General features: G+C 40.0%; 1 protein-coding gene across 1 annotated transcript; it reads left to right on the top strand.

Moving 5' to 3' along the window:
- The first annotated feature begins 824 nt into the window (after positions 1–824).
- Positions 825–22,769, top strand: LOC133574964 (V-set and immunoglobulin domain-containing protein 10-like). The gene is made up of 6 exons (XM_072912628.1): positions 825–879; positions 921–1,205; positions 9,686–9,799; positions 9,882–9,894; positions 22,099–22,238; positions 22,314–22,769. The coding sequence occupies exons 1-6, from the start codon at positions 825–827 to the stop codon at positions 22,403–22,405; spliced, it is 699 nt and encodes a 232-aa protein (XP_072768729.1). The 3' UTR covers positions 22,406–22,769.
- Positions 22,770–25,090: the final 2,321 nt, after the last annotated feature.

Raw genomic sequence — 25,090 nt, 5'->3', positions numbered from 1 at the left:
ATTATGTTTATAAACTCAGGAAATACGTCCCTGGACACATGAGGACTTTGAATATGACCAATGTATGATCCTGTAACGACTTGGTATCAGATTGATACCCAAATGTGTGGTATCATCCAAAACTAATGTAAAGTATCAAACAAGAGAAGAATAAGTGATTATTACACTTTAACAGAAGTGTAGATAGAACATGTTAAAAGAGAAATTAATCAGATATTAACAGTAAATGAACAAGTAGATTAATAATTATTTTGTACAGCTTGTCCTTAATAATTTTGACAATATGAGAATGGAAAATGACACAATATGTTACTGCATAATGTCAGCAGCTAAATTAGGAGCCTTTGTTTGTTTACTTACTACTAAAAGACAAGTTGTCTAGTATGTTCACTATTTTATTTAAGGACAAACTTGCAATAAGAAACATATGTTTAATGTACCCTAATATTATTTAATATTAATATTAATATTAATATTATTTAAGGACTAAATTACAATAATAAACATATGTTTAATGTACCCTAATATTATTTAATATTAATATTAATATTATTTAAGGACTAAATTACAATAATAAACACATGTTTCATGTACCATAATATTATTTAATGTTAATATTATTTAATATTATTTAAGGACTAAATTGCAATAAGAAACATATGTAGCCTAAGATTTTTTTGTTGAAATAAATCCAATAATTACATTTTTTGTGGTCCCTTTTATTTAGAAAAGTACCGAAACACTTTTGGTACCAGTACCAAAATATTGGTATCGGGACAACACTAATACACACACACACCAAGCACCCACTGGCTTAAATGTAGATGGAGGCCTATGGGGCACAGCACCACCTTGTGGTAGAAGAGGTGTATATGTTAAGCGGGATCGAAGCAACCGTACTGATTGTGTTTTGGTCACAGAGCCGCCGTATCCCGAAGGCGAGCCGCTGGCCTCGGCTCAGGAGGGGAGCAACGTCACGCTCACCTGCACGGAGTCCACGTCTGCCCCGCCGGCCAAAACCACCTGGAGGCGGGGCCGGGAGCACGTGGAGATCGTCGCCGGCGCCAAGTACTTCCTGTCCGTGGACGGCCCCACCTACCGGCTGACCATCGCCAACGTCAGCAAGGACGACGAGGGCGTCTACTTCTGCCGCAGCGAGAACCCGCTGGCCGTGTTCGAGCTGGAGGTCTACCTCACTGTGAGAGGTGAGGAAAAGACCAAAAAAAAAACATTTTCTATAACTCTTACCGTATTTAATTTAATTTAATTTAATTGTGCCCGATAATGAACTAATGACACAATCATCTTGATTTTATATATACTGCACAGGAGCGAATGAAGTGCATACTTGCTCAACAGTCATACATGTCACACTAAGGGTGGCCGTATGAACAATGCCAACACTGTCATAAATATGTGCCATATAGTGAAACCACACTAAACAACACTGTCATAAACATGTGTCATATAGTGAAACCACACTAAACAACACTGTCATAAACATGTGCCATATAGTGAAACCACACTAAACAACACTGTCATAAATATGTGCCATATAGTGAAACCACACTAAACAACACTGTCATAAACATGTGTCATATAGTGAAACCACACTAAACAACACTGTCATAAACATGTGCCATATAGTGAAACCACACTAAACAACACTGTCATAAACATGTGCCATATAGTGAAACCACACTAAACAACACTGTCATAAATATGTGCCATATAGTGAAACCACACTAAACAACACTGTCATAAACATGTGCCATATAGTGAAACCACACTAAACAACACTGTCATAAACATGTGCCATATAGTGAAACCACACTGTCATAAACATGTGCCATATAGTGAAACCACATTAAACAACACTGTCATAAAGATGTGCCATATAGTGAAACCACACTAAACAACACTGTCATAAACATGTGCCATATAGTGAAACCACATTAAACAACACTGTCATAAAGATGTGCCATATAGTGAAACCACACTAAACAACACTGTCATAAACATGTGCCATATAGTGAAACCACACTAAACAACACTGTCATAAACATGTGCCATATAGTGAAACCACACTAAACAACACTGTCATAAACATGTGCCATATAGTGAAACCACACTAAACAACACTGTCATAAACATGTGCCATATAGTGAAACCACACTAAACAACACTGTCATAAACATGTGCCATATAGTGAAACCACACTAAACAACACTGTCATAAATATGTGCCATATAGTGAAACCACACTAAACAACACTGTCATAAACATGTGCCATATAGTGAAACCACACTAAACAACACTGTCATAAACATGTGCCATATAGTGAAACCACACTAAACAACACTGTCATAAACATGTGCCATATAGTGAAACCACACTAAACAACACTGTCATAAACATGTGCCATATAGTGAAACCGCACTAAACAACACTGTCATAAACATGTGCCATATAGTGAAACCACACTAAACAACACTGTCATAAACATGTGCCATATAGTGAAACCACACTGTCATAAACATGTGCCATATAGTGAAACCACATTAAACAACACTGTCATAAAGATGTGCCATATAGTGAAACCACACTAAACAACACTGTCATAAACATGTGCCATATAGTGAAACCACATTAAACAACACTGTCATAAAGATGTGCCATATAGTGAAACCACACTAAACAACACTGTCATAAACATGTGCCATATAGTGAAACCACACTAAACAACACTGTCATAAACATGTGCCATATAGTGAAACCACACTAAACAACACTGTCATAAACATGTGCCATATAGTGAAACCACACTAAACAACACTGTCATAAACATGTGCCATATAGTGAAACCACACTAAACAACACTGTCATAAACATGTGCCATATAGTGAAACCACATTAAACAACACTGTCATAAACATGTGCCATATAGTGAAACCACACTAAACAACACTGTCATTAACATGTGCCATATAGTGAAACCGCACTAAACAACACTGTCATAAACATGTGCCATATAGTGAAACCACACTAAACAACACTGTCATAAACATGTGCCATATAGTGAAACCACACTAAACAACACTGTCATAAACATGTGCCATATAGTGAAACCACACTAAACAACACTGTCATAAACATGTGCCATATAGTGAAACCACACTAAACAACACTGTCATAAACATGTGCCATATAGTGAAACCACACTAAACAACACTGTCATAAAGATGTGCCATATAGTGAAACCACACTAAACAACACTGTCATAAACATGTGCCATATAGTGAAACCACACTAAACAACACTGTCATAAACATGTGCCATATAGTGAAACCACACTAAACAACACTGTCATAAACATGTGCCATATAGTGAAACCACATTAAACAACACTGTCATAAAGATGTGCCATATAGTGAAACCACACTAAACAACACTGTCATAAACATGTGCCATATAGTGAAACCACATTAAACAACACTGTCATAAAGATGTGCCATATAGTGAAACCACACTAAACAACACTGTCATAAACATGTGCCATATAGTGAAACCACACTAAACAACACTGTCATAAACATGTGCCATATAGTGAAACCACACTAAACAACACTGTCATAAACATGTGCCATATAGTGAAACCACACTAAACAACACTGTCATAAACATGTGCCATATAGTGAAACCACACTAAACAACACTGTCATAAACATGTGCCATATAGTGAAACCACATTAAACAACACTGTCATAAACATGTGCCATATAGTGAAACCACACTAAACAACACTGTCATAAACATGTGCCATATAGTGAAACCGCACTAAACAACACTGTCATAAACATGTGCCATATAGTGAAACCACACTAAACAACACTGTCATAAACATGTGCCATATAGTGAAACCACACTAAACAACACTGTCATAAACATGTGCCATATAGTGAAACCACACTAAACAACACTGTCATAAACATGTGCCATATAGTGAAACCACACTAAACAACACTGTCATAAACATGTGCCATATAGTGAAACCACACTAAACAACACTGTCATAAAGATGTGCCATATAGTGAAACCACACTAAACAACACTGTCATAAACATGTGCCATATAGTGAAACCACACTAAACAACACTGTCATAAACATGTGCCATATAGTGAAACCACACTAAACAACACTGTCATAAAGATGTGCCATATAGTGAAACCACACTAAACAACACTGTCATAAACATGTGCCATATAGTGAAACCACACTAAACAACACTGTCATAAACATGTGCCATATAGTGAAACCACACTAAACAACACTGTCATAAACATGTGCCATATAGTGAAACCACACTAAACAACACTGTCATAAACATGTGCCATATAGTGAAACCACACTAAACAACACTGTCATAAACATGTGCCATATAGTGAAACCACACTAAACAACACTGTCATAAACATGTGCCATATAGTGAAACCACACTAAACAACACTGTCATAAACATGTGCCATATAGTGAAACCACACTAAACAACACTGTCATAAACATGTGCCATATAGTGAAACCACATTAAACAACACTGTCATAATCATCGACACAAAAGACCCCCAAAAAACCCCAACATTTTCTATAACTCTTACCGTATTTTTCGGAGTATAAGTCGCTCAAGAGTATAAGTCGCACCGGCTGAAAATGCATAATAAAGAAGGAAAAAAACATATATAAGTCGCACTGGAGTTTAAGTCGCGTTTTTGGGGGAAATGTATTTGATAAAAGCCAACAGCAAGAATAGACATTTGAAAGGCAATTTAAAATAAATAAAGAATAGTGAACAACAGGCTGAATAAGTGTACGTTATATGAGGCATAAATAAGCAACTGGTATGTTAACGTAACATATTATGGTAAGAGTCATTCAAATAACTATAACATATAGAACATGCTATACAATCTGTCACTCCTAATCACTAAATCCCATGAAATCTTATACGTCTAGTCTCTTACGTCAATGACATAAATAATATCATTTGATATTTTACGCTAATGTGTTAATAATTTCACACATAAGTCGCTCCTGAGTATAAGTCGCCCCCCCGGCCAAACTAGGAAAAAAACTGCGACTTATAGTCCGAAAAATACGGTCGTGTCGATATGGGCTTGTATATCGTTGGCCCCTTTATTTGCCACAGTCACAGATATACACATTCCTGCTTTGCACACAGTGCATTCTGCTTTCCATGTGTCACGGCCAGGACGAAAACACAGATACTTTTCCCGCAAATCAGTTGCATTTACGTTTCGGCTTTTCTCTTGTGTCCTGTCTGTCTCTCGACTGTCTCTCGCTCTCTCGCTCTCTGTCTCTGCCCCTCCCTCACGAATGTTGCTGCGTGCGCACATCTTCACAATTTGTTTTTGTTTTTAACCCCTTCTTAACCCTGGACGTACATTGAAAGTACACGCAACCCTAACTCAAAAATACCGGACATTTGAGGCATTTAAGAAACCCAGCCTGGACAGTCCAGCAAAAGAGGACATGTCCGGGGAAAAGCCTGTAGTCTAATATATTTTGATACTTGTCGCATGTTAAAGGGGAACATTATCACAATTTCAGAAGGGTTAAAACCATTAAAAATCAGTTCCCAGTGGCTTATTGTATTTTTCGAAGTTTTTTTCAAAATGTTACCCATCACGCAATATCCCTAAAAAAAGCTTCAAAGTGCCTGATTTTAACCATCGTTATATACACCCGTCCATTTTCCTGTGACGTCACATAGTGATGCCAACACAAACAAACATGGCGGAAAGAACAGCAAGCTATAGCAACATTAGCTCGGATTCAGACTCGGATTTCAGCGGCTTAAGCGATTCAACAGATTACGCATGTATTGAAACGGATGGTTGTAGTGTGGAGGCAGGTAGCGAAAACCAAATTGAAGAAGAAACTGAAGCTATTGAGCCATATCGGTTTGAACCGTATGCAAGCGAAACCCACGAAAACGACACGACAGCCAGCGACACGGGAGAAAGCGAGGACGAATTCGGCGATCGCCTTCTAACCAACGATTGGTATGTGTTTGTTTGGCATTAAAGGAAACTAACAACTATGAACTAGGTTTACAGCATATGAAATACATTTGGCAACAACATGCACTTTGAGAGTGCAGACAGCCCAATTTTCATCAATTAATATATTCTGGAGACATACCCTCATCCGCTCTCTTTTCCTGAAAGCTGATCTGTTCAGTTTTGGAGTTGATGTCAGCAGGCCAGGGAAGCTAGGGTCGATAGGGGGTTTAGCTCGCTCGTCTGCGGGAACAAACTGCCGCCATTGCTTGCCGTGCTACCGAGGTCCTTTGTCCCTGAATTGCTCACACACTCCGGCAGATTCAATGGGGGTCTGGCGGCAGATTTCTTTGACTTTACGGTTGGAAATGCATCTGCTTTGAGTGTCGCAGGATATCCACACATTCTTGCCATCTCTGTCGTAGCATAGCTTTCGTGGGTAAAGTGTGCGGAACAAACGTCCAATTTCTTGCCACTTTGGCATCTTTGGGCCACTGGTGCAACTTAAATCCGTCCCTGTTGGTGTTGTTACACCCTCCGACAACACACCGACGAGGCATGATGTCTCCAAGGTACGGAAAACAGTCGAAAAAACGGAAAATAACAGAGCTGATTTGACTTGGTGTTTGAAAAAATGGCGGATTGCTTCCCAATGTGACGTCACAACGTGACGTCATCGCTCCGAGAGCGAATATTAGAAAGACGTTTAATTCGCCAAAATTCACCCATTTAGAGTTCGGAAATCGGTTAAAAAAATATATGGTCTTTTTTTCTGCAACATCAAGGTATATATTGACGCTTACATAGGTCTGGTGATAATGTTCTCCTTTAACCGTTGGCATGCTGACTTTTTAGGCAATTTTGCAGGCACCCACCTTGGATTCATGTGTTTTGTTACTTGACGTTATCTGTCTAGCTAGTGTGATACATGTTAGCTTTATTTTAGTATTTAGTGTGATGTCTTATCAGGAACCCCGAGCATTGATAAGCTGCTATGTCTCAAGAAGAAAAAGCTTCATTGTGTCACAACAACATGTTGGAATGTATGTTTCTCCTCAATGAACCACTGCACTCGTGCACACTATAAGTACCACGGTGCGACACAAATATCTTGCTACTCAGTCGTGTGTGAGTGTTGACTCCTGTTCAGTTGCTAGTAAATCTTCACAAGCTGTACACTGACTAATCTTAAGTATAGGGGTGTAACGGTACGTGTATTTGTGTTGAACTGTTTCGGTACGGAGGTTTTGGTTCGATTTGGTTACAAACAGAGCGGTAACAGCCAATCAGCAGTGTGTATTCAGAGCGCATGTAGTCAGTGCTTAGCGTTTAGCAGGTAAGCATCAGGCAGCAGACTCTCCCCAAATGATAATGAACACCTCCCAGTCAACTACTAGTAACATCACTATGAGCCCGTTGATCTTCTAGAAATATAAAAGGCAGCTCAGCTCGCTCGCAGTCCTGACTTGAGGTGAAGGCTAATTCGCTTTTAGCGTAACGCTAGCTCATTTTGTGGTGTGTGCGTGTGTGTGTGTGTTACGGACAGCAAAGCCCTGTCTGTCTGTTATTTCACTTTACCTCTTGTGTGTTGATTGAGCTGTGTTGAAGCAGGACATTCTGTTAAATGAAGAGTTTCTGTCTCTGATAGTTGATATAATAATGTAACTGCATCCGACATGAACTCCATGGTGTTCAGGCATGAATAGTCTCTCCTATTGCTATTGTACTATTTTTTCAGCTATAGTTACATTAATCATTAGTAATGCAGCAGCCTAGTTTTGAATGGCAGGGTCCCTGCTATCACATGTTGATAAAAATATAACATTTACATAATAAATCAACTACAGGCTTCCCAAATGCTGTAATAAATTAAGCATGATGAGTTGACTTAAAACTGTTTAATGTTGCACTTTTTATATGTAGAAGAAAAGTTTTGTCATTTTATTTAATCTGAGCAACAACTTGAGGCAGTTTAAAGGGGAACATTATCACCGGACCTATGTAAGCGTCAATATATACCTTGATGTTGCAGAAAAAAGACCATATATTTTTTTAACCGATTTCCGAACTCTAAATGGGTGAATTTTGGCGAATTAAACGCCTTTCTAATATTCGCTCTCGGAGCGATGACGTCACAACGTGGCGTCACATCGGGAAGCAATCCGCCATTTTCTCAAACACCGAGTCAAATCAGCTCTGTTATTTTCCGTTTTTTCGACTGTTTTCCGTACCTTGGAGACATCATGCCTCGTCGGTGTGTTGTCGGAGGGTGTAACAACACCAACAGGGACGGATTCAAGTTGCACCAGTGGCCCAAAGATGCCAAAGTGGCAAGAAATTGGACGTTTGTTCCGCACACTTTACCCACGAAAGCTATGCTACGACAGAGATGGCAAGAATGTGTGGATATCCTGCGACACTCAAAGCAGATGCATTTCCAACGATAAAGTCAAAGAAATCTGCCGCCAGACCCCCATTGAATCTGCCGGAGTGTGTGAGCAATTCAGGGACAAAGGACCTCGGTAGCACGGCAAGCAATGGCGGCAGTTTGTTCCCGCAGACGAGCGAGCTAAACCCCCTATCAACCCTAGCTTCCCTGGCCTGCTGACATCAACTCCAAAACTGGACAGATCAGCTTTCAGGAAAAGAGCGCGGATGAGGGTATGTCTCCAGAATATATTAATTGATGAAAATTGGGCTGTCTGCACTCTCAAAGTGCATGTTGTTGCCAAATGTATTTCATATGCTGTAAACCTAGTTCATAGTTGTTAGTTTCCTTTAATGCCAAACAAACACATACCAATCGTTGGTTAGAAGGCGATCGCCGAATTCGTCCTCGCTTTCTCCCGTGTCGCTGGCTGTCTTGTCGTTTTCGTGGGTTTCGTTTGCATACGGTTCAAACCGATATGGCTCAATAGCTTCAGTTTCTTCTTCAATTTGGTTTTGGCTACCTGCCTCCACACTACAACCATCCGTTTCAATACATGCCTAATCTGTTGAATCGCTTAAGCCGCTGAAATCCGAGTCTGAATCCGAGCTAATGTCGCTATAGCTTGCTGTTCTTTCCGCCATGTTTGTTTGTGTTGGCATCACTATGTGACGTCACAGGAAAATGGACGGGTGTATATAACGATGGTTAAAATCAGGCACTTTGAAGCTTTTTTTAGGGATATTGCGTGATGGGTAAAATTTTGAAAAAAACTTTGAAAAATATAATAAGCCACTGGGAACTGATTTTTAATGATTTTAACCCTTCTGAAATTGTGATAATGTTCCCCTTTAATGTTGATTAACGTGGGAAGAATTATTATAGTGTTCCCAATGTTAAAAGGATAAAGCCATTGTTGACAAATTTGGTAAATAAATAACCAAAAAAATGTAGATTTTGTTGTTTTCTTACTGTACCGAAAATGAACCGAACCTTGACCTCTAAACCGAGGTACGTACCGAACCGATGTTTTTGTGTACCGTTACACCCCTACTTAAGTACATTGCTTTCTCCAGTATTGTGCCTTGAAATGTGAAGGCTGCACTGTTTGAGATACCGTAGGACAAAAGTGTTGGGAATGTTGACGAACCAGCCTGAGCCGCCTTTTCATTTCCGCAGCTTCCTTGGCTTACACGGGCGCCGTCATCGGCGTGTTCATCGCCGCTCTTATCGTGGCCTCCGCCATCGTCGTGGCCAAAGTGGTTTACTCCAACCGGCACCGAGTCTGCCTAGGTAACGTGAAGATGTTGCATGAAAGTCTGCTACACCAGTGTCTCCCACGCATCAGTACTCACTTTGTTGTGTTGCGTTGCAGGAGGAGCCTTTGGGTGAGTACGCCTCTCTTTCCACAAACACCCTGCAACACAATCCACTCATTAGTGACGCCACCAAACACAACACACCAATGTGTTCTTTTAACAACACTTTATTTGAAATACTGTAGCTCTCGTTGGATTGTGGGATGTTACCTGATGTTGCATAATGCATAATAACTTGTGCAAAACATGCAGCAACAAAAAAAACGCTACTACATCAAATACCCTGGAGGGCCTACTTAAAGTGTAAAGAGAGCGTGATTTATTGTTTAAAACTCATTACACATGGAGTATTTTTTTCACTTGAATAATGATTTGGAGTGCATGAAAAAGAGAACCGTAGCTCTGTTTGACCACATGCTCATTTGTGAACAAACATGGTTGTGGAAGTTGTCATGCAAAAAACTGATTCCCTACCCAAAATGTAGGAGCGCACACCGCTTTCGGGCTTCGTCTGTCCATAACTGATTACTACACGTAAGACAAACACTTGTATTTGTGGTTATTTTAACGATATGTTTTTGGAATTATTTAAGCCTTTATGGCAGGCGAGCTACTTTTCAATTGATCAAGTCGTGGGGATCTACCTCATTCATATATTTAATTTATATTTACTTATTTATGAAATATATGTTTTTGTTAACAAGTTAAAGGTGTTTAATGATAATGCAAGCATGTTTAACACATATAGTTAATATTGTTAAAAAATTAAAGGTGTTTAATGATAATACAAGTATGTTTAATACATATAGTTAATATTGTTAACAAGTTAAAGGTGTTTAAAGATAATGCAAGCATGTTTAACACATATAGTTATTGTTAACAAGTTAAAGGTGTTTAATGATAATACAAGCATGTTTAACACATAGTTAATATTGTTAATAAATTAAAGGTGTTTAATGATAATACAAGAATGTTTAATACATATAGTTAATATTGTTAACAACTTAAAGGTGTTTAAAAATAATACAAGCATGTTTAACATATAGTTAATATTGTTAACAAGTTAAAGGTGTTTAAAGATAATACAAGCATGTTTAACACATATAGTTAATATTGTTAATAAGTTAAAGGTGTTTAAAGATAATACAAGCATGTTTAACACATATACATTCCTTTCTTTCATGAAGACAAGAATATAATTTGGTGTATTACCTGATTGTGATGACTTGCATTGATAGGAATCAGACAGTGGTGCTGATAATGTCCGCATTTTCGAATGGAGGAGAAAAAAAGTCCTCCTTTCTGTCCAATACCACATGAAAGTGGTTGGTTTTTGGCATCTTATTTGTCCAGCTTCCGTACTCCTCTGTATACACTTTACAAGAAATACATTGTCGGCAAACTCCATAGCTTGCTAGCTTGTGCACGCCAGCTTTCTGAGACTCTTATTTTGTTGGCGCAGGCAGGATGAAGAAGCGCTTTTATTGTGCAACTGTGCAGTCAGTCTTTGGAGTTTTGACGACAGGTACGGCGCCAGAGTCTGTTGAAATAAAGTGTTTCTCGCCTTCCAGTCGGTCATTTTAATGAGCTGGCAGCAGCCAGCGTCATCTCAGAAGACCCTCGGGTGCCGTGAATGTCAATCAAGTGACCAAAGTGACTACATAGTGAAGATTTATGATCGCTCATTTTTAGGACTATTTTTTTAATGCCTGGCTGGTGATCGACTGACACACCCTCCGAGATCGACCGGTAGCTCGCGATCGACGTAATGAGCACCCCTGCTTTATGGTGTCCGATAAATGAAAGATTTGATCATTTCTATGGTATTAATGAGATTGTAAAGGACTGTTGATCCGATGTGGTGATTAAAACCACTTTTTTTTGTTTGGAAGCTACATACAATATTAACTGCTTTTTGTCCATAGTAAATATTAATGGTGTTTGGATGTGTACATTTAAAACATACATTTATGATAATAAAGTACTAGGGGTGTAACGGTACACAAAAATTTCGGTTCGGTACATACCTCGGTTTAGAGGTCACGGTTCGATTCATTTTCGGTACAGTAAGAAAACAACAAAATCTACATTTTTTGGTTATTTATTTACCAGATTTGTAAACAATGGCTTTATCCTTTTAACATTGGGAACACTATAATAATTCTGCCCACGTTAATCAACATTAAACTGCCTCAAGTTGTTGCTCAGATTAAATAAAATGACAAAACTTTTCTTCTACATATAAAAAGTGCAACATTAAACAGTTTCAAGTCAACTCATCATGCTTAATTTATTACAGCATTTGGGAAGCCTGTAGTTGATTTATTATGTAACTGTTATATTTTTATCAACATGTGATAGCAGGGACCCTGCCATTCAAAACTAGGCTGCTGCATTTCTAATGATTAATGTAACTATGGCTGAAAAAATAGTACAATAGCAATAAGAGAGACTATTCATCCCTGAAAACCATGGAGTGCATGTAGGCTAGAGATGCGCGGTTTGCGGACACAACCGCGGAGTCCGCGGATTATCCGCGGGTCGGGCGGTTGAAATAAAAAAAAATTAGATTTTATCCGCGGGTCGGGCGGTTGAAATTTAAAAAAATTAGATTTTAAATAGATTCAGGCGGGTGGCAGTTAAACCAATTCTGAAATATATATACATAGTTAAATGTTGTTACCCACATACGAAAAACGAGCAGCACTCTTTGAAACAGGCAATTATTTATCATCAGGCACCTGCAGCATATGCCACAACAGAAGAAGAAAAAAAAAAAAGATGGCAACGCCGGCAGCAAACGTGGTACGCGACAAACTAAAAAAGGGAATACTAAAGACAAGGGAAAAAAAAGGCCAGAAAAGTTCAGCGTGGACTCGTTTTTATGAGGTTGTAAATCAGGATGATAGTAATGCTGGCTACGTGATTTGCAAGAGCTGCGACGCTGTTTATGTCTACGACAGTCACAAAACCGGGACATCTAACATGGTGCATCACATTTGTGCAAAACCCCGAACCTCCACAAACACCCTGAGCATGAGCAGTTTCGTCCGCCGTGATCCCAGAAGAGTGCCACAGGATGTTAAAACAAGGCTTACAGATGCATGTGTGAACGCAGCTGCCTGCAGCAGTTTGAGTGGCGCGAGCGCGCTTGGAGGTGCGCTCAGCGCCGCTCCCAGATGATTGCGCACTGGTGTGCGTCTGGGCCGTGACAGCGTGGCACGCATTGAATGTCTCTGCTAAATTGGATCAGTCTCCTTTCTTTAACAGGCAAAAGCTTTATAACCTCACTAATGCCTTGCATCGTCTATATTAGATATATAACAACGGGCGGGTGCGGGCGGGTGAGGTTTTGATAAAATGTTAGTTCGGGTGGATGGCGGAAGGGTGACGACTTTTGTGATGCGGTTGCGGATGAAATAATTGCCTATCTGCGCATCTCTAATGTAGGCTTTATGATGCACTTACATTATTATATCAACTATCAGAGACAGAAACTCTTCATTTAACATAATGTCCTTTTTTGCTGCTTCAACACAGCTCAATCAACACAGGAAAAGGTAAAGTGAAATAACAGACAGACAGGGCTTTGCTGTCCGTAACACACACACACACGCACACCGCAAAATGAGCTAACGTTACGCTAAAAGGTAATTAGCCTTCACCTCAAGTCAGGACTGCGAGCCAGCTGAGCTGCCTTTTATATTTCTAGAAGATCAACGGGCTCATAGTGATGTTACTAGTAGTTGACTGGGAGGTGTTTATTATCATTTGGGGAGAGTCCGCTGCCTTATGCTTACCTACTAAACGCTAAGCACTGACTACATGCGCTCCGAATACGCACTGCTGATTGGCTGTTACCGCTCTGTTTGTAACCAATCAGATGGTTGTGTGGGTGGGACAATGCTGGGTGCTGTGTAGAGTACTGACAGAGACTGAGGCGGCTACTTAATATGTTCGTGTGGAAACTTGTTCGGTACACCTCCAAACCGAACCGGAACCCCCGTACCGAAACGGTTCAATACAAATACATGTACCGTTACACCCCTACTTTATGGTGTCCGATAAATGAAAGATTTGATCATTTCTATGGTATTAATGAGATTGTAAAGGACTGTTGATCCGATGTTGTGATTAAAACCTATTTTTTTTGTTTGGAATCTACATACAATATTAACTGCTTTTTGTCCATAATAAATATTAATAGTGTTTGGATGTGTACATTTAAAACATACATATATGATGATAAAGTACATACTGTACTGCAGGGGTGCTCATTACGTCGATCGCGATCTACCGGTCGATCTCGGAGGGTGTGTCAGTCGATCACCAGCCAGGCATTAAAAAAATAGTCCTAAAAATGAGCGATCATAAATCTTCACTATGACGTCACTTTCGTCACTTGATTGACATTCACGGCACCCGAGGGTCTTCTGAGATGACGCTGGCTGCTGCCAGCTCATTAAAATTACCGACTGGAAGGCGACAAACACTTTATTTCAACAGACTCTGGCGCCGTACCTGTCGTCAAAACTCCAAAGACCGACTGCACAGTTGCACAATAAAAGCTCTGCTTCATCCTGCATGCGCTACCAAAATAAGAGTCTCAGAAAGCTGGCGTGCACAAGCTGGCAAGCTACGGAGTTTGCCGACAATGTATTTCTTGTAAAGTGTATACAAAGGAGTACGGAAGCTGGACAAATAAGATGCCAAAAACCAACCACTTTCATGTGGTATTGGACAGAAAGGAGGACTTTTTTTCTCCTCCATTCGAAAATGCGGACGATATCATCACCACTGTCTGATTCCAATCAATGCAAGTCATCACAATCAGGTAATACACCAACTTATATTCTTGTCTTCATGAAAGAAAGGAATCTATATGTGTTAAACATGCTTGTATTATCATTAACCACCTTTAACTTGTTAACAATATTAACTATATGTGTTAAACATGCTTGTATTATCTTTAACCACCTTTAAGTTGTTTACAATATTAACTATTTGTGTTAAACATGCTTGTATTATCTTTAACCACCTTTAAGTTGTTAACAATATTAACTATATGTGTTAAACATGTTTGTTTTATCTTTAACCACCTTTAAGTTGTTAACAATATTAACTATTTGTGTTAAACATGCTTGTATTATTTTTAACCACCTTTAACTTGTTAACAATATTAACTATATGTGTTAAACATACTTGCATTATCTTTAAACACCTTTAACTTGTTAACAATATTAACTATATGTATTAAACATGCTTGTATTAACAATATTAACTATATGTGTTAAACATGCTTGCATTATCATTAAACACCTTTAACTTGTTAACAAAAACATATATTTCATAAATAAGTAAATATAAATGATATATATGAATGAGGTAGATCTCCACGACTTGATCAATTGAAAAGTAGCTCGCCTGCAGAAAAAGTGTGAGCACCCCTGCTGTACTGTCTACGTGTTGAAGTACCCTTTAGCAAGCTGAAATCCACCCCAAACAACAATTTAGTGTTTCAAAATAGTTTTTTGACATTGACACATCTCATCTGTGCATCACCTGAGGTTATTCTAGTAATGTATGCACAGATGAGATGTGTCAATACAAAACTATTACTTGGAATCCCTTTTTGGCAAACAAGAATACATTGATTTAATAAATACATCTAAACACTTTATTAATATTTATAACGTGCGTGAACAAAGATCGGTTAATATTGTATGTACCTTTTAAACAGGAAAGAGGTTTTAGCACATCGGATCAATAACAGTCCTTTTACAATCTCATTCATACCATAGAAATGGCCAACTCTTTCATTTTTTGGACACAGTAAAGGCTTGAATAATTTCAAACACATCGTTACAATAACTACGAATATACACTATATTGCCCAAAGTATATTTGGCCACCCATCCAAATGATCAGAATCAGGTGTATAAAATGAAGCAGTTAGGCATGGAGACGGTTTCTACAGACATTTGTGAAAGAATGGGCCGCTCCAGCGTGGAACTGTCATAGGACGCCACCTGTGCAACAAATCCAGTCGTGAAATTTCCTCGCTCCTAAATATTCCAAAGTCAACTGTCGGCTTTATTATAACAAAATGGAAGAGTTTGGGAACAACAGCAACTCAGCCACCAAGTGGCAGGCCACGTAAACTGACAGAGAGGGGTCAGCGGATGCTGAAGCGCATAGTGCGAAGACTTTCTGCACAGTCAGTTGCTACAGAGCTCCAAACTTCATGTGTCCTTCCAATTAGCCCACGTACAGTACGCAGAGAGCTTCATGGAATGGGTTTCCATGGCCGAGAAGCTGCATCTAAGCCATACATCACCAAGTCCAATGCAAAGCGTGGGATGCAGTGGTGTAAAGCTCGTCACCACTGGACTCTAGAGCACTGGAGTTATCTGGAGTGATGAATCACGCTTTTCCATCTGGCAATCTGATGGAGGAGTCTGGGTTTGGAGGTTGCCAGGAGAACGCTACATTTCGGACTGCATTGTGCTGAGTGTGAAATTTGGTGAAGGAAGGAATGATGCTGTGGGATTGTTTTTCAGGAGTTGGGCTTGGCCCCTTAGTTCCAGTGAAAGGAACTTTGAATGCTCCAGGATACCAAAAAATTTTTGGACAATTCCATTCTCCCAACCTTGTGGGAACAGTTTGGAGCGGGCCCCTTCCTCTTCCAACATGACTGTGCACCAGTGCACAAAGCAAGGTTCATAAAGACATGGATGGCAGAGTCTGGTGTGGACAAACTTGACTGGCCTGCACAGAGTCCTGACCTGAACCCGATAGAACACCTTTGGAGACTGAGAGCCAGGCCTTCTCCACCAACATCAGTGTGTGACCTCACCAATGCGCTTTTGGAAGAATGGTCAAATTCCTATAAACACACTCCGCAACCTTGTGGACAGCCTTCCCAGAAGAGTTGAAGGTGTAATAGCTGCAAAAGGTGGACCCACATCATATTGAGCCCTATGGGTTAGGAATGGGATGGCACTTCAAGTTCATATGTGAGTCAAGGCAGGTTATGGCGTCACATTAGTGCCAAAAATCCGAGCGCATAAAAACTGTTATCGCGCGCATGGTGCCTTTCTGCGCGCACGCGGTGCCTTTCTGCGCGCGCGCGACGCCTTTCTGCGCGCTCTCTGTGTACTCCTGGCATCTCTCCTCGCGCTGTCATGTTTCTTTTTGGCACTTTGGGGGCGGGTATGCTTAGACGGCCCCTCCTTTCTGATTGGCTGTGAGCATTTTTCATATGACCAATCATTCTCCAGCATAGCAACGTTGTAGCCATCTTACCTCGGACATCTAGCCTCAATCATTACATTGATGTCAATGGTACATGTACTAATTAAATTACCATAACTTGCTCGATTTTCGACCAATTTACAAAGGGTTTGCCTTGTTACAAATCTTATTACATGTAGATATGACATAGGATGCTGTACCTGTTGAAATTACCTCTTTCGCTTTAAAAAAAAAAAGACTTAATTGTGCAACATAGTTGCATACCTGCCAACTTTTGAAATCAGAAAAACCTAGTAGCCAGGGTCCAGGGGCCGCAGGCCCCGGTAGGTCCAGGACAAAGTCCTGGTGGGGGGTTCAGGGCTTCGCCCCCCGACGCAAAATGATTATTAGCATTCAGACAGGTTAAAATGTTGCTAAAACCATCACTTTTCTATCAGTCACAGTGACTTTTCAAAACAAAAATATTACAGCAAAAATCATATGGGTTGATTGACATGTTTATTCTGTAAGCTAACTTCAATAGTTTGAAATTATTTTGACAGTTAATGCCAGTTATCCTGTCAACCTTTCACAAGACTTCAATTTGTTCATTGAAAGTATAAACACTTTTTACAGTAAACAAATGGTAAAACAGTACTAAACAATTCCATTAAAAAAAAATTGGTGTCATTATTAACTTTCTGTCCAAGCTTGTATAATCTACTGCCTTGTTCAATTGTAAAAAATATTCTGTGCCTAAAATTCACATTTCTATCACAATTATCATACTGTAAACATGGTAAGCTAACTTCATTAAAATTAATAGTCCTGTCAATAGCATGGAATTACAATTCAAATGTCGTTTTTTTGTAAGCCTTTCAAAAGAATTCAAAATATGAAAAATGAATGAAAATTAATTGAAGCCATCAGACACTTGAAAAGTGGCACATCACATCTCTAATGTAATCATTTGAACTTTTCAACAGAAATAGCACTGCAAAAATATTAAGGACATACTTCTGTATTTTGGTAGTTATGCTGTCAACATTTAACAAGATTTCTTCAACTTGGACTTGAAAGCATAAATAGTATAAACACTTTTAACAGTATAACAGTACTAAACAATTCCAATAGATAACATTGGTGTCATTACCTTTTTGTGGCTAAAATCCAAATTTATTCTAGTCCATGCTCAATTATTGCCTCCGTAAATAAAACTTCGGCATTTATCACATCCAAAGAATCTGTTTGGGCGACGAAAAACGTTGAAAGTTTTCCACTTGTATCGCTAGCAACGGCATTAGACTTGTGTTTTTTTGTCCCAACGTGGTCTTTTACATGGCTAATTCCTCCGTGTCCGATCGGAAAATCTTGTCTGCACAAGGTGCAATTGGCGTAGTTTTCACCCTTTTTGGAAGGGATAATTATTCCCGGATAGGCTTTTGAATATTCTTCACGGAATGACTGCAGTTTTCTTTTCGGTTTAAGACTCGTTTGCGATTTTTCTCCGGCTGATTCCATGATCGTTCGCTCGTTTGGAAACAATGGCAACTGGTGCCTCGTGCTTGGCAGCGGTGCTATAAATAGCCTCGCACATGGCATTCGGAATGGCTCGATAGGAAGTTACGGGAAGCAGTGTCGATTGTCATTGTTGTTACGCGATTTCGTGAATAAAACTTTTAAAAAAAATGTGTTTTTTAATTAATGAAAAACCGTATTTTTTTATCACTGCAACCGTAACCCGGAATAGGTTGATGAAAACCGTACTAATTACGGGAAAACCGGAGTAGTTGGCAGGTATGTAGTTGTGTAGGGTCAGTGTTAGTCAGTTCTCTGATTATTTTAAACTGTTTCAGAATACATTATTAAAAGCTATTTTTAACATTTTAAAAACAAAATTCAAAGATGATTTCATTAATTTTATGGCTGAATCAAAAGAAATTCCATAAATTAGAAAACAAATGTTCAAGAAGAAGTGAAAATATAAAATAATGTTATTGCTGGTGGACCAGTTCTGGCTGAAAGATGTGATTATGGTGTTTGTTGTCTTATTATTTATTTGGCTCACATTTTGTATTACCCTGTATTGTGTTTATGTGCTATGAAATAACCTTCATCAGCGCACGACATTTTTTTATCCACTTCTTCCGCTGTAAATCTTGATACATATTGACGATGACCCGCCCTGCTATACTTCTGATTGGCTCTGAGCATTTTTCAGCATTTTTCGCCTGACCAATCAGAAAGAAGGGGCCGTTTAAGCATACCCGCCCCCAAAGTGCCAAAAAGAAACATGACAGCGCGAGGAGAGATGCCAGGAGTACACAGAGAGCGCGCAAAAGGGTGTCGCGCGCGCGCACAAAGTGGAGAATCAGGGCGCGATAACAGTTTTTATGCGCTCGGATTTTTGGCACTAATGTGACGCCATAGCAGGTGGCCAAATACTGTTGGCAATATAGTGAAAGTGTTTTGTCTTACATGTAGTAATTAGCTGTGGACAGACAAAGCCCTAACAATGCAGCTTTAGCAAGTGTGCGCGGGAATACATTTTCAGCAGGGGCCACCGTGAAAAATGTTTTTCTGCAGTCGGGTCTGTCTTTTTATGGGTACAATATTTATTACAGAAATGTATTTAAATATAAAATGTCACATTGGTCTATATAGCGATACACACGCATTATAAAGAGGTGCACTGCAAAAAGTGAAATCTAAGTAAGATGAAATATGTCAAATAAGGGTGACATTTGCTTATTTTCTGTCTGATAAGATAATTCTTCTAACTAAGCAGATTTTATGTTAGAGTGTTTTACTTGTTTTAAGGGTTTTGGTCCTAAATGATCTCAGTAAGATATTACAGCTTGTTGCTGAGATTTGATGACCTATATTGAGTAAAACATGCTTGAAACTAGAATATCAAGTGTTGCAAAGCTGTGTCATCAACACTCACAAGTATAAAACTACTTTTTTAAAGTAATCATTTCTTATTTCAAGCATGAAAAAAAAAAACATGATTTTGACACAATTGTGTCTCATAACTAAAACAGATGACAGCCAAATGGACTTTGCTGTTTTATTTTCAATGAAACAATAGAAAATACCTACTCATATAGTAGTACAGTTAATATTTAAACATTTAACAATTCAAACAATTTTGAACAGAAATAGTTCATGCACATTCAGATAAATTCCTCAATATTACAATTTAAAAAATGTTGGCCGGGGGCCGGGCTGTATATATGCGCACTAATTGACTGAAAGAGCACGCACTTGGCGCGAGGATGTCATGTTATCCATGGAAAAATTCATTTTTAGACCAAATGATTTGCCTGAGCGGCTAGGAGACCTTGAAGGTAACAAGCGGTTGCCTTGTTGCCTTTCCATTAAGAACAATAAATTAGTTTTTAGTATAAGTTTGCTGGTTTCAAGGAATGTAATGCAGAGCGCATATCATTATGTCAAGATAATGGCACAAGAATATTTTTCAACATCCATCCATCCATCCATCCATCTTCTTCCGCTTATTTCGTCCTGGTCGTGGAACTGTGGACCAGCTCTATACTCTCGGCAGGGTCCTTGAGGGTGCATGGGAGTTTGCCCAACCAGTCTAAATGTGCTTTGTGGACTTGGAGAAGGCATTCGAAGTCCTGTGGGGAGTGCTCAGAGAGTATGGGGTATCGGACTGTCTGATTGTGGCAGTCCGCTCCCTGTATGATCAGTGTCAGAGCTTGGTCCGCATTGCCGGCAGTAAGTCGGACACGTTTCCAGTGAGGGTTGGACTCCGCCAAGGCTGCCCTTTGTCACCCATTCTGTTCATAACTTTTATGGACAGAATTTCTAGGCGCAGTCAAGGCGTTGAGGGGATCTGGTTTGGTGGCTGCAGGATTAGGTCTCTGCTTTTTGCGGATGATGTGGTCCTGATGGCTTCATCTGGACGGGATCTTCAGCTCTCACTGGATCGGTTCGCAGCCGAGTGTGAAGCGACTGGGATGAGAATCAGCACCTCCAAGTCCGAGTCCATGGTTCTCGCCCGGAAAAGGGTGGAGTGCCATCTCCGGTTTGGGGAGGAGACCCTGCCCCAAGTGGAGGAGTTCAAGTACCTAGGAGTCTTGTTCACGAGTGAGGGAAGAGTGGATGGTGAGATTGACAGGCGGATCGGTGCGGCGTCTTCAGTAATGCGGACGCTGTATCAATCCGTTGTGGTGAAGAAGGAGCTGAGCCGGAAGGCTAAGCTCTCAATTTACCGGTCGATCTACGTTCCCATCCTCACCTATGGTCATGAGCTTTGGGTTATGACCGAAAGGACAAGATCACGGGTACAAGCGGCCCAAATGAGTTTCCTCCGCCGGGTGGCGGGGCTCTCCCTTAGAGGTAGGGTGAGAAGCTCTGTCATCCGGGGGGAGCTCAAAGTAAAGCCGCTGCTCCTCCACATGGAGAGGAGCCAGATGAGGTGGTTCGGGCATCTGGTCAGGATGCCACCCGAACGCCTCCCTAGGGAGGTGTTTAGGGCACGTCCAACCGGTAGGAGGCCACGGGGAAGACCCAGGACACGTTGGGAAGACTATGTCTCCCGGCTGGCCTGGGAACGCCTCGGGATCCCCCGGGAGGAGCTGGACGAAGTGGCTGGGGAGAGGGAAGTCTGGGCTTCCCTGCTTAGGCTGCTGTCCCCGCAACCCGACCAAATTTTTCAACATATTGAGAAAAAAGGCCTCTTTTTTTTTCTACCAAGAAAAGTGCACTTGTTATTAGTAAGTATATACTTATTTTAAGGTATTTTTGGGTTCATTGAGGTTAGCGAATTTGACTTGTTTTGGAAAGTCGAATTTTCTTGTTCTATTGGCAAATAATTTTGCTTAGTTCAAATAAAATACCCCTCATTTTTGTATTTTTTTTCTTGTTTTTGAACACTGACTTTTTGCAGTGTGAAGACATTTAAATAGGGAAGGGCGTCTATTAAAGGACTTGATTGAGGAAATCTTACAAGTATTGAGGCAAAGTGAGAGCATAATTTTGATGTCTCCTCACCTGTTTGCCTTTCTCCAGGCGCCCGGGCGACAACGTAGGTGACGTGCTGAGCCTGGTGGAGTCGGACGATGAGCTCTTCAACGCGCCCGCTCCTCGACTCCCACCGCTGACGCCGGCGAATCAAACCACCATGGTCCAGATCCACCACATCCCATCCGGTGTGGACATCACCTGAAGACCCAAAATAAATATATATTTGTTGTTAACGTCTTGCCAATGTCGGTTCCCCGCAGGCGAGCAAGAGGACACAGGGACGACGGCCCAGACACAAGAAGAAGATCAAGAAAAATTGAGAGAGGAGCTGCCGGATCTTGTAACATTTTAGGTGTCTGGCGCTTTTTCTTTTCATTATAGTTGAACATTGACCTCCAACAGAAATGTGAAGGATGTTTTTATAAGGCTGTTACCAAGGTAACTATTTGTTTCTTTGGTGTGGAGTGACCCAAGTGCCCTTACGTCACCACTCTTGATGCTTTAGAATGCGACTCGACCGGAAAAGTGGGAGGGGCCGGATGTCGCCCTCGCCAGTCAGCGAGACGCCGACCAGCCTCACGTATCGTCTTAAACAAAAATACAGAAAAATGTTCATTGTATATATTTGACAATTAGAATTTGCTGTTGAAATGATTACTTTTAAAGAGGATTTAAATTGTTCTGTAATAGCTGTATGATGTAATCACATGTCAATGTTGGTATGAAAATGTTTACAGCTATTACTCTTTTATTAGCACCTTTCAGAACTTTAGCACCTCTTAAAATAATTACTTTAAAACCGTCTTTTCATGTTGGAATTATTTTTGTATTGAAGTAGAAACTAATACTGAACATGCACTTGAAATTATTCCATCCAAAAATGTAAATTATTAAAGATGCTTGACCAAAAAAGATGATACAGTTAACTTCCTGCTTTTCAAGACTGATTCCATCCATCCATCCATCCATTTTCTACCATTTGTCTCATTTGAGGTCGCGGGGGGTGCTGGAGCCTATCTCAGCTGCATTCGGGCGGAAGGCGGGGTACACCCTGGACAAGTCGCTACCTCACCGATATTGTAATTATATATTTTTTCTGTAAACGTAAATTTAACTGTAGTTCGTTTTTCTTTGCGGCTGGATTTAGGGCAGCTTCTTTAACAGCAGGCATCTGACAGCGAAGACGTGTTTACAATGAACTCGGGGAGTTTACAACAGGCGGTTTACAGCAAGTAGGAGAAAAGGAGCGTTTGATTTGGCTGCCTTCAGCACAGTACAGGTAATGTCTCTTGCATACTTGCCAACCTTGAGACCTCCGATTTCGGGAGGTGGGGGTTGGGGGGGGGGCGTGGTCGGGGGCGTGGTTAAGATATATATATAAGAAATACTTGACTTTCAGTGAATTCTAGCTATATATATATATATATATTTTTTATTACATATATATATATATATATATATATATATATATATAAGTAAAAGAAATACTTGAATTTCAGTGTTCATTTATTTACACATATACACACACATAACACTCATCTACTCATTGTTGAGTTAAGGGTTGAATTGTCCATCCTTGTTCTATTCTCTGTCACTATTTCAGAACACAAACATTATACAAATATACATTATAAAATCAATAAGAAAACGGGAGCTCTAATTTGGGAGTCTGAATTAGGATCAGAAGTTCCTATATAAACATTGCGCACTCACGTCGCCTTTTTGTATTGATTACTGCAGCTGTGCACTGGATTCATTCACAAATACAAACTACAACTCACAAACACTTTAGAGTTAGGATCCACCATCAGAATGTGTACTTAAACTTATAAAGATCACATGGATATTATTCAGTGAGTTGATTCACCAAAACTAACCTGTTATACAGGAGGAAAACGCACACAGGACGTTTCAATTGTTCACAGACTGGTCGCGCTCATCAGAATGACAAGACACTCCCGGTCTGCAGGTGATAGCATTCAATTGGGAAGAAACGCCCTACTGCCCCCTACTGACCAATGTGAATACTGATAAATGTGTAATGACAGCTCCAAAAACGAATTCAAACCACAAAATAAAATAAATAAATCAACACAAAAATGTGACACATTATGGGTGGGACACATATGCATGTACAGTAGATGGCAGTATTGTCCTGTTTAAAAGTGTCACAACATTGCTGTTTACGGCAGACGAACTGCTTTACGGTAGATGAAAACTTGACTGCTGTTGTTGTGTGTTGTTACCGTGCTTGGAGGACGTTAATGAAACTGCCTAACAATAAACCCACATAGGAAACCAAGAACTCGCCCTCCATCATTAGCTGTTTATATTGTGGGAAAGCGGACGTGTGAACAGGCTGTCAACACGTCACTCAGGTCCGCATGGAGCTGGAGGGGGCGTGGCCTCCAGCTCCGCCTGAATTTCGGGAGATTTTCGTGAGAAAATTTTGTCCCGGGAGGTTTTCGGGAGAGGCGCTGAATTTCGGGAGTCTCCCGGAAAATCCGGGAGGGTTGGCAAGTATGGTCTCTTGGAGCATTTTTTTGTTTGTTTTTAAATCTGATAAAAAAAATTTAACATTATTGGATTTAGTGGTTTGATCAGTGACGTGCAGTCAGGGGAGGCAGGTGAGGCGGCGCCTCACATGCCATCATGGAAAGAAAAAAAATGTAAAAAGAAAAAAATATATTAAATTGTTATATGTATCCAGTGATTATACTATAAAGTTATTTTCCATTTAACTTCACCAGTTTTAGATTATTTGTATTCAAAATCGCTGAATTTTCACATTTGTTGTTCAAAAACCGAGAAGAGACTTGCGGTGAGTCACCAGCCAGTTGTGCCTCACCATGGATTGCGCAATGACTCGGCTAACTGCTGGCCTGCTGTGCAGTGAGACCGTATTGCTATATGAATTTTATTATACATTTCCATAGTTTAGTTAGCTGAGGTATATAATGTACAGTGTATTTTGTCAACAACTGTATGTGTGTAACGTATTTCTTGTGCTGAGTAATTATAAAACTGCTGCGAAGAC

The sequence above is a fragment of the Nerophis lumbriciformis genome, linkage group LG38 (assembly GCF_033978685.3).
Source record: "Nerophis lumbriciformis linkage group LG38, RoL_Nlum_v2.1, whole genome shotgun sequence".
Classification (NCBI taxonomy): Eukaryota; Metazoa; Chordata; class Actinopteri; order Syngnathiformes; family Syngnathidae; genus Nerophis; species Nerophis lumbriciformis.
The sequence above is the reverse complement of the archived record's forward strand: the minus strand, read 5'-3'. Positions and strand labels throughout refer to the sequence as shown.